Source organism: Festucalex cinctus, chromosome 7 (assembly GCF_051991245.1).
Source record: "Festucalex cinctus isolate MCC-2025b chromosome 7, RoL_Fcin_1.0, whole genome shotgun sequence".
Lineage (NCBI taxonomy): Eukaryota > Metazoa > Chordata > Actinopteri > Syngnathiformes > Syngnathidae > Festucalex > Festucalex cinctus.
The window spans coordinates 25,941,214-25,952,453 of NC_135417.1; the positions used below are offsets into that span (position 1 = coordinate 25,941,214).

The 11,240-nt window shown below is 41.9% G+C and overlaps 1 protein-coding gene across 6 annotated transcripts in view; it reads right to left on the minus strand.

Moving 5' to 3' along the window:
* LOC144022984 (microtubule cross-linking factor 3-like) overlaps nt 1–8,863 on the minus strand; it is a 49,213-nt gene extending 40,350 nt beyond the window's left edge. For 5 of the 6 annotated variants that reach the window (XR_013284459.1, XR_013284460.1, XM_077528214.1 and 2 more), the window contains exons 1-10: nt 8,776–8,863; nt 7,213–7,991; nt 5,274–5,498; nt 5,017–5,175; nt 4,651–4,719; nt 4,056–4,375; nt 1,922–2,081; nt 1,740–1,806; nt 1,018–1,564; nt 804–933 (exon numbers count right to left, since the gene is read on the minus strand). Coding sequence is in view for 3 of the 6 variants with exons in the window: in XM_077528214.1 (XP_077384340.1) it covers nt 804–933; nt 1,018–1,564; nt 1,740–1,806; nt 1,922–2,081; nt 4,056–4,375; nt 4,651–4,719; nt 5,017–5,175; nt 5,274–5,498; nt 7,213–7,938 (2,403 nt within the window). In the remaining 3 variants the exon portion in view is untranslated. Of the gene's footprint in view, nt 1–803; nt 934–1,017; nt 1,565–1,739; nt 1,807–1,921; nt 2,082–4,055; nt 4,376–4,650; nt 4,720–5,016; nt 5,176–5,273; nt 5,499–7,212; nt 7,992–8,775 lie in introns of those variants that run through there. The other variant, XR_013284461.1, reaches the window with a different exon arrangement.
* Between the last annotated feature and the right edge of the window lie 2,377 nt (nt 8,864–11,240).

Sequence of the window (11,240 nt, forward strand, 5' to 3'; positions counted from 1 at the left end):
TCAAGTGAGAGCGGGTGACAGTTAAGGCGGCGAGGCCTGGCCCGACTATATGAAAATGTGATCGATCTTCACTAAATATGTACCCATCCCTACTCATATGCCCAAATCTCTGAAATTATTAGAACAACAGTCACAATATATTTTGGTCCTCTATTCATGTCACTGTTGCCTGACGGGTTGCACGCTCCATGCAGCCGCAGCGCTACAGCGGGGCACTTTTTTTTTCTTTTTTTTTTTCCCTTGAGATGCACCTGCCTGGCCCCATCCCATGAAATATCCAGGGGATAAATAAATAAATACATAAACGAATAAATAAACAAATGCTAATAAAATAAAATAAAAATGCTAATAAAAAGAGCTATAAAATGCTGTTCAGTGTTTGATTGATGTTTCGCTCCCTCTCGCTATTGGTCAATGCTGTGGAACCAAACGGACGACGACGTAGGTATGTCACATTATGCGTCAAGACGAGCAAAAATAGACTTTCGTCGTGATGGACGTGAACCGTCACGGACAACAGGCGACCAGTCGTTGAACGTGCACACTACACGGGCGACGCTACGTCAAGACAACCCAAAATCGTTTACGACATGCCCCGTTTGTCCGCGACACGTCGGTCGGGCTGAAATCGGGCTGTTTTCGTGTAGTCTGACATCGGCAATAGTGTTTGTCCAGGGCAATGTGCCATAAAGATAGGTCAAAGACCTAAAAGATGTTGTTCTAATAAAGACTGAATAATAAATAATGAATCTAAAGATAGTCTAAGACTTTCGAACAGTACTGGTGTACTGAATGTAGCTTACAGATAGAGGTTCCTCTGGTTGTTTGTCATCTTGTTTAGGAACATCCAACCGGTCAATAAAGCCCTGCAGTTCCTTTCTGAAGGCTTTCATCTGCGCGTTGATGCGATATAGGAGCTCATGTTCTCGGATCCTGCAAATCAAGATATGTGTTTCTTATTTTATTTGTAGTCCAAAACACAACAAAGTGTCATGGCCTCATACATCTTATACATACCTACCACCGTCCTCTTCATCATCAAGCCTAGCAAACAGCTCACCATTGGTGACGTATACCCGAGCTTCAGCAATAATGGTGCTTGTGTCAGCAATGAGCCTGTCGATGGTCCGGCCCAGCCTTTCGGCCTCGATTCGGATGTCTATCATCTGCTGCCGGTCTTTCAGGCTTCTGGATAAAAAACGGCTCTCTACAGGTGAGTAGAGGGAGCGCGTTGGAGTAAGGCAGCGGATGTTCCTCACCTCATCCGAGTCACTCTCGCCTCCAATGGGGCCCTCCCGTTTACGGTGGGGCGGGAGGAGGCGAGGTGAGGAGGCTGAGGCTGAGGGGGTGTCATCGTCCCGCCCCCCGTCACTCTCAGCATCACTGTCCCGTGGGCTGCCTCGTATGCCCAGGTGTGAAGCCAGGTCATAGCGCTGCATGTTAGAAAGCAGCACACGATTCTCATACTGCAGCTGCATTACTTTGCCGCTCAGTTCATTGATCTGCAGACGGGCTGCCTTAAGCTCCTCCTGGAGGGCCTCCATTTTAGCAGAGTCAGTTCCTCCTGGAATGCCGAAACAAGCCAACAGTGAAAAGTGGGACACTCCGGCAAATGAGACTCTAATGTGCTCCCCCTGGAGGTCTTATGAAACACATTTTTCCTCAGATACACATTTATGGCCGTTCTGCTCTGCAGCTGCTTGCTTTCTTACGAATGACTGAGAGAAGGCAAAACAAACCTCCGTGCCTTGAGCCAGCTTCATGGGATCCAGCCTTGTACTTGAGTTTATTCAGCTCATTTGTCACCTATACACGACACAGAAAACAATGGCTCCATGTTAGAGGCACAATTCACACCATTAGGTCCGATCTCATCTATTTATTGAGGGATCAATAAAGTCAAGTCTAAGTCTACACTGACCTTTTTGTTTTCCTCCTCCACATCTGCTAAATTCCTGCGCAGAAGTTCTGCTTCGTCCTCTACCAGCTGCAGCTGCTGCCTCAGCTCAGAGAGTGCTTCGCCCTGCTCCCTGCACTGCTGACCTCCACGGCCATCGCCATCCACTCCTGCAGCCACCAGACTAGGAGAGGACAATAAGCATTGGCATGTGTCCACACACAGTCCCAACTAAGTATTACACTAGGGATCTGCAAGGTATGGCGTTGTGAATACACAATTTGACATATACCGCTTATCCTCACTAGGGACATCAGTGTCCTGGAGCCTACACCAGCTAACTTTGGGGCAGAGGCGGGGTACGCCCTAGACTGGATGCCAGCCAATTGCAGGGCACATCTAGATAAACAAGGTCGCTTTATAGAGTCCTCAATTAACCTTACATCCATGTTTTGGGAATTCTACACAGACCATTTAAATTGGAAAAAAAATCAATTATAATTAACTAAAAATTATCATTAACTGATCCATCCATCCATCCATTTTCCTGACCACTTATTCCTCACAAGGGTCGCGGGGGGTGCTGGCGCCTATCTCAGCTGGCTCTGGGCAGTAGGCGAGGGACACCCTGGACTGGTTGCCAGCCAATCGCAGGGCACACAGAGACGAACAACAATCCATACGCACAAGTACACCTAGGGACAATTTGGAGCGCCCAATTAACCTGCCATGCATGTCTTTGGAATGTGGGAGGAGACCGGAGTACCCGGAGAAGACCCACGCGGGCACGGGGAGAACATGCAAACTCCACCCAGGAAGGCCGGAGCCTGGACTCGAACCGGAGTCCTCAGAACTGGGAGGCGGATGTGCTAACCACTAGATCACCGTGCCGCCCATTAACTGATAATATAATATTTTAAATAAATAAATAAATAAATAAAAATACATTTATTTAACCTCATCTATGAATACTCAGTATTCAGTACTCAGAAGTTGTTTGAATTTAGACACAGTCCTTATGATATAAGTGGTACAAGTGTCTACAAAAAACCTAAAACAATAACAAATATTAAGCAAAGGTGTGTATCTGTTAAAGGTGTTAATTTGTGGAATAATTTGGGAATTGATCTGAAAAAATTTGACTCACTTCTGGAGTTAAAAAAAAAAAAGTGTTTAAAAGTAGTTAAAAAAATAATAATTATGTCAGACCAGAGTATGAAACTTGTATATGTGAGAATGTGTATATGATTTAGATAGGTATTATGTTATACTGTATGTCTAGGAAATTCATGTATATATGTTATTGGCAAATGCACGCATGTCTAAGTGCACTTGTATATATAACCAGGTTTATACATTTAAAAAAAATTGTAAATTAGTATTATATTAATAATGAAACAAGTTTAAATATATAAAGTAAAAGGGGTAGGTCTAGATGTCATGTTTTGGTTCTGTGGGGGTGGGATTTTGTTTTCTTTTGGTGTTTTTGGTTATTTGTCATGTATTCCTTGTCTCTTCCCTTGTCTCGTTATGTCTAACCATGTCCACCTGAGTGTGTCTTCCCTTCCCAGTGTATTGACCAATCAGCTCCCCAAGCCTCTTGTATCTTGCCCAGGTGTCTGTTGTTATCTCGTTACCATGTGTATTTAGTTACCCTGCTTTCTTTCAGTTCTTGTTGTGTCATTGTTGCTGTTGCTGTCATCCCATGTTGTCCATGCCATGCCTTGTTCCCCTTGTGTTTTCATCACTATAGTTTGTTTTGACCTTGTTTTCCATAGTACCTTGTTTACCTTTTTTCTGAATTAAATCCCCTTTTTACTTGCATCCCTGCCTTGCCCTGTTTTTGTTGCCCCTTGCATTTGGGTCCTGCCTCCGACACCTCCCCAAACGTGACACTAGATAAGGTTTTAACTTCTTCCTACTCCCTTTTGAACATGTAAACTGTGATTGATTGATGATTTTATTGGGGTTTTTCTTTTCTTTTTAATTTCTGTGTTTCTGCTGTTTGCTTGTTTATATGTTCAATAAATCAAATCAAAATCAAATCAGAATGACCTGCCCCTTCTGTGTATTTTAAAAATCAAATTTGGCCCTTTAAACACAAACGTTTGCACATCGCTGCTGTAGACAAGTTCATGATTTTAGGATGATTCATCACCTGTCCTCCCTCATGTCATCCAACTCAGCCTTGAGTCCCCTGTTCTCCACTTCCAACTCTACAATCTTCCTCCCCAGGATGTTGGCTTCCTCCTCAACCAGGCGTAAGCGGAGCTTCAGCTCAGATTCACGCGTGGTGGGCGGACCCCCAGCTTCACCTTTGGGCAATGGGCTGTCCACATCCCCATAGAAGGAGCGATACTTCTGCAGCTCCTGCTCCAGGCGGTCCTTCTCCTTGTCTATCTTTGCCATCTTTTTCCTCATTAAGACAGCCTCCTCTTTGATGAAGGCCAGTTGGCATTTCAGATCGTCATTTTCTTCCTATGATTCAAAGGGAGATCATTTACTTGTCGTGATTTATGAGAAAAGAAACATATTTTGGGTTTTGTTTTTCCGGCCCATATTGCAATGCTCTTTTGTATACAGTGGTCCCTCGCTACTTTGCGGTCCACTTATTGCAGATTTCCTCCATTCCATCCAAAATAGCTTTTCCTTATTTTTATTTTTTGTCAAACCATCGCAGAGGTGATAACTATACAACCAGAATCTAAATGCTAACGTAAATAACAGTATGTGGCCAAAACCGACTGTCTCACCTCAGTTGGGGTCTGCTGAGCCTTCCTCTCTTTCTGGAGATCCTTACTTCCTTTTCTTTTCAATGAAAGCTGAAAGGAAACAGCAGTTACATCATGAGAATCATCATCAGCTGCTGCTACTTCAGCTCCCAGGAGCAGTTGCTATCACTTGGATGTCATAGATACAGATTTCTCATAGAAGAAAAAAAAACAAACCATGGTGTATAAATAACGTACTGATCTACACAGGCATTGCGATTCTACAAATAGGATTATAAGAACACTTTCCTTTTGTACATGCTTAATACTCGTATTAATATTTCACAGCCTTTTGAACCCCTCATTTGTATTCACCTCAATAATAACAGGTGGTATTTGCCACCTCACCTCTTTAGCTTTGTCTAGCTCATTCTGAAGCGCTTGTTTAGTGACTTCCACTTCTATCAGTTGCTGCCTTAACTTCTCATTCTCTTCTTCAGTCCTTGTCCGCTTCTCCTCCACATTCTCCAGCTCATGGTGCAAACGTACAGACACGTCCTTTGCCACCTGGTTAGAGGAAGGGCAAACAATTATGTATGCTTGAGACTAATGCACAGCATGAAAAATAAATGACTGACAATGGAATCGGTGCATGTCAAAGTCACCTTCAGGTCTTGCTCAAGACTTCTGAGCATCTCTCCATCCACTTGTCCACTCTCTGTGAAGCGAATCCTTTTTCTCTCGGCTTTCTTCAGGCGATATTGGAGTATCCGGCAATTCTTGTTCGCTCTCTCCAACTCTCTGCGCATGTCATGCAGTTGGCAGGCGTCTTCCTCATAGAAGGTGTCCCGCATCTCATCCATCTCTGCTCTCATCTCCTCAATTTCAGTCTTGCAAACAATGGAACAAATAGCCAGGAATAAGAATATGATTGAGTAGCCTCGACTTCAAGAACATTCTCAGGGAATGAATGAATGAATGAATGAATGAATGAATGAATGAATGTATGAATGAATGAATGTATGAATGAATGAATGAATGAATGAATGAATGAATGAAAACCTTTATTGTCATTGTAAATAGATAAATACAACGAAATTAAAACGCCGCTCCTGTAAAGTGCTTCATCTTTAAAACCACCATTAAAACCATACACAAATTTAAGAAATAAATACTATTAGTTAAAAATACTACTTATGGCTGTTTTAAAGAGTTACTACACTCGGGGAAAAAACTGTCTCTGTACCTACTAGTCCTGGTTTTAAGGCACCTATAACGTCTCCCTGAGGGCAGTAACTGAAAAAGTGCATTAGCAATTATAGTGGTGACCTATCAGGGGCACTATGGCCTTCTTTTCTCTGAACTTCCTATTAAACACAATCAGAAACACAGACCTATACTACAACTTAAATTCTAATATTTGTTTCAAGAAATAGTATTACTTTATTCCTGACTATTGTCTTCATTTCACAGCGTTCCCCTGCGCCGCGCTGCTTTCAGCGTGTGCACGTGTGTGGATGTCCAATATTTTCTCCGATCAGATTTCACCTTCTCTGTGCTGCAATGTCAACCTAATCTGCCCAAGCCGTATTTAAAGAAGCAGCTGTGCCAGCCGATGTAACTTAATCTAGATCCAATCCAATCCAATCCAACTTCATTAATTGAGCTTTTAAGACAAGGCAGTTGACCAAAGTGCAAAACACACCAAAGAATAATAAGATATAGATATAAGATATATATATATATATATATATATATATATATATTTATATATATTTATACTGCATATATATACTGTATATATATATATATATATGTGTATATATATATATATATATATATATATATATATATATATATATATATATATATATATATATATATATATATATATATATATATATATATATATATATATATAAGCAAGACAAGTTTGACTAGCAAAACAGATCCATAGCAAAGGATGAGTTTGCAGATTTCAAACTGCGAGCAAAATTTTAACGTAGCCTCACTTCATTAAAATTGGAAGCATAAAATCGGACCAGAGGGGTGATTTTTCTAAAATTCATTTCTTTTTTTTTTCTTTTTTTTTTCTTTTTTTTTTCTAAAATTCATTTCAACATTATTCTATTGTCAGATCGGTTTTAACATAGGCCTTATATAACAAAAGGGGTGTGTATTATTTTTTTTTTTTACTGCCAACACCTGGTTTAAAATATATTCAATAATTAGCACATCTGTGGGGTATGAATTATTTATTTATTTATTTATTTATTTATTTATTTATTTATTTATTTAGTTTTTTAATGTGTTGTCATGTTATATAAATAGACGATATTAATTCTGAGCTGTTGCAGATGTATGTCACAATTTCCTGCTGTTACATTGCATTTTTGTTTACTCTTTGTTGGTTTTTACAGTTGTAACCTGATTGCACAGACATACAGTAGTATAAAGGGTGCATTAAGTCAGGTAAGTCTCCAAATAAGGCCCAGGTACCAAATGCATGGCCCAGCAATGCAGGTTACAATCCAGCAAATGGAAATATTACAGGTGGGACACTGACAGTGCATGCATGAATTGTAACATGGGTATAAAATTTACCTTAAGGTCATCATTTTCATCCTCAAGCCGTTCTACCTCCTCCAGTAGTGTCTGGTCACGCTGGGGGGCTACTTGTGGGGGCTCAGGCTCAGGTGACAGCTCCAAGGCAGGGGGAGATGCTGGTTTGGCCTGCATCTTTGTTCCTTTCTTCCCTAAACTCTTGTTCAGGTGAAACTGAATCAGCTCGGATTGTAAGCACCCTTCCTTCCAGAAACCGGGTCCGCAGCCGACTGTGCTTTTGGAGCTTTTCTTACTCGCTGCAGAGGCGTCCCCTCCTTTCTGGTTTTTACTCCTCAATTTGGGGGATTTGGATGCGCAGGGTTGGTCCGACACCACTCGATTCGGATCGGCTCTGGAGGGGGAGGAGGCATCGGGACCCAGTCGCGGGGAGTCGTCGGACGTCTGGGTACCGCCTCTGTCTGGCGCAGCCCGGCTCAACGTGGGACTTTCAGCACCGGCGACCTGAACAGCGGCCGCGCCTTTGGATGTGGGAGCGCCTCCGGCCTGCCGCTCCCTGCCGGATGAGAGGGGAGAATGACCTCGGCTGCTTCGCCCTCCCCCAGCGCCCACTGCTTGCTTTGAGGCGAGGTGCTTTGACGGGTTGCTCCCTTTTTGCGTCGTTTTGGGTCCGGCGTCTTTGAGGCCGGCGGGGGAGGAGGAGCGCGGCTGCTTCCGGCTGCTATTGTCCGCCAGCCTCGGCGAGTCGGCGGGCGACGATGGCTGCATCGTGTCAGAGGCTCAGCTCATCATGGACATCCACCATAACCCTTCCACTGTAGCTGTAACACAACACCGCCCTTCAGCGTCGCACAGAATACACAGGTAAACTCCGTTTTTTTTTATTCTTAAATACGGTACATGCAGACAAATGGGACATTTTATGACGCCCAAGGCCACTAAAGTCTCAGTTTGGTGAGGCGCATGTGGGATCAGCTGCAGCCAATTAGACCACCAGTGTGCATGCGTCGAGATGGGTGGGGGTTGAGGGTGTGCAGAGAGCACACACACACACACACCCCACACACACAAAAAAAAAAAAACAGGTCAAAGGCTATTAATGGGTTAACAAAGAGGACAAATAAATTAAAATGGCAATTTTAACGTCCTGAATAAAATGATGAGCCGGTCTCTGATATGTTGTGTACTCCAACCGTTTCCTGTTAGCCATCATCCCCTTTTTCCAACATACACGATGACTCACTGTTACTCAAGTGCTTGAGGATCAGCTATAAAAGTATCACTTTCACATCATCATTATCAATAATTCATTTACCTAGTTCAAACATTTTATTGTATGACCAGTTCAGCTATGAAAATTGATTATTTCTAGCCTAATTTTATTAAATTACACTCTCTTACTCCATACAAGCAAAATCAGCGTATATCATACAATGTCTTTAAGATGACCCACTGTGAAAAGCAACAGTAAAGTCAACGTTGGAGGCCTGACAGTCTAATCATGTCATCCACAGTCAAATTGACTATTTTTGTAATGGTCACGACCTTATTGTCACCCATCTGATCAAACAATAGGACAATAACCATCTAATGTTCTTTTCTTACCTTTTAGTCGGATCATGAAGCTCAGTGGTGATGAAGGCAGACGGGATACCGACTCAAGAGCCTCCCAACCACCAGACAGTCAATTTGCATATTCATGACATTACATCACCGCTGGGATGAGAGCTCTCATTGGTGGACTGGAACGGTACAGGAAACACGCTGTGCACTCTTTAACATACCAACCCAATAATTTCTGTTAAGTCTTCAGTTGATACTGTTGTTTTTTTTGTTATTCTTTGAGCATTCTACACTGTGCATTTGCGGTCAATTTTAAAGGATAGCCACTCCTTGAAAAAGAAACAAATTGTGTTACCTTTTCTTCATCTATGGACAATGCCAAGCTTACATCACAAGTTGAAATGGTGGTCTGAATGAAAGGAATTTCCGCTCATTGAAAAGCTTGGATGTTGTATCGTTGTACTTTAATTTGTGTGGATTATTTTGATTTCAAGATGTGATGAAATGTAGTTTGACCGCTAGAGCAATCTGCCTGGTTTGTACACAGTAAATTCCGTACAGTAAATTTTATTCTAAAAAAAAAAAAAGACTATATTCTGTCCCAGTCTAAAGAGAGTAAACATTAGGGAGTAAAATAATAATAATAATAATAACAATAATAACAATAGTAATAATAATAATAATAATAATAATAATAATAATAATAATAATAATAATCACTCAAGTGTTGAGGAATGATCGCAAATAAAAAAAATAAAAAAAGAACATTCAAGGGTTCAGGAACGATCACAGAACCTTTAAATTGGGAGACAGCCAATCTACCCACTGTGTCATGCCCCTCCTACGATGTGTCAGTATATCAGGTGTGGCATAGCAAGTGGTAGAGTGGCTATCTACCATGCTGAAGGTCGTGTGATCCTTCATCAATGCTTAACACTGTAAAGCGCTTTGTGACTTTCTGTCTGTTAAAAGTGCTATACAAATAAAGCTTACTTATTTGAGTGATTTATTTATTTATTTATTTATTTTAATATCTTACTCTCTACCAAGTGTGAAGTTTGCTCTGTTTAGACTGGGACCAAATATACAATTTTTTTGTTTGTTTGTTTGTTTGTTTGTTTGTTTTTTAAGAGTAAAATTTACTCTAAAATTTACTGTATGTACAAGTTACAGGTAAAAGCAATACAACAATATGCCAATTGTTTTCACCATGTAAAGAAAGTGTTGCATTGCGGAAATGTAAAAAATGCCCAAATGCTCAGAATTCTTCATAAACAGTTTGTCTACACATGGACTGATGAATATGGAGATACTTTTGTAACATTTTCCCAGCTTATACAAGCCAATAATTCGTAATCATAAGTCTTATGAAAGCTCCCCGAGAGAGGCATACACATCAGGCAATGCAGCTTGACAAGAGGCAATTCTTAACTGGTGTGTGTTTCCTAATGTCCAGAACAATTGTGTCTTTGATTGAACTCCTGATTGGCTCACACCTGATTCTGTATGTCTTGGAGAATCCTTGAGGTTCACTTACTTTTTCCACCCTGTCTTGTGAATGGTTGTTATTTTTAATTTAAAAAACAAACAAACAAAAAAAAGCAGACTTTTTATACTTGTGATAGAGATAAAGATCAGACCACATTTTATGACCAATTCACTTATAATTTTAAGTAATTCCATAAGGTTTACTGCGCATACGTTTTCCTCCTACACTTAAGCCCAATTCACACTGGCTGCGGAACGGACGCGGTGCATTTTCCATACAGTGTCCGTACGGACGCCGCAAGGATAGAACGCAATCAAGTCTACGTGTCAAGAAAGCCCCCTGATACGGGCTGTTCGGTCCCTGTATGACCGGTGTCAGAGTTTGGTCCGCATTGCCGAGAAGTAAGTCGGCAATAAGTCGGATTCGTTTCCAGTGAGGGTTGGACTTCGTCAAGGTTGCCCTTTGTTCATAACGTCAATGGACAATTTCTAGGCGCAGCTGAAGCGTTAAGGGAGACTGGTTTGATGGCCTCTGCATTGGATCTGTTTTTTTGCAGATGAAGTGGTATTGTTGGATTCTTCAAGCCGTAATCTCAAACTCTCGCTGGAGCGGTTCGCAGTTGAGTGTGAAGCGGCTGGGATGAAAATGAGGGATCGACAGGCAGATTGGCGCAACTCTATATTGGTCCATTGTTCTAAAGAAGGAGTTGAGATAAAAAAGCAAAGCTCTTGATTTACCAGTCAGTCGATGTTCCTACCTTCACCTATGGCCACAAGCTGTGGGTCGTGACCGAAAGAACAAGATCCCGGATACAAGCAGCCGAAATGAGTCTCCTCCGAAGGGTGTCCGGGCTCTCCCTTAGAGATAGGGTGAGAAGTTCAGTCAGCCGGGAGGCAGTCAGAGTTGAGCCGCTGCTCCTCCACATTGACAGGATCCAGTTGAAGTGGCCTGGGTAGCTATTTCGGATGCCTCCCTGGAGAGGTCCCAAGTTCCACCGACAGGAGGACCCCGGGGATGA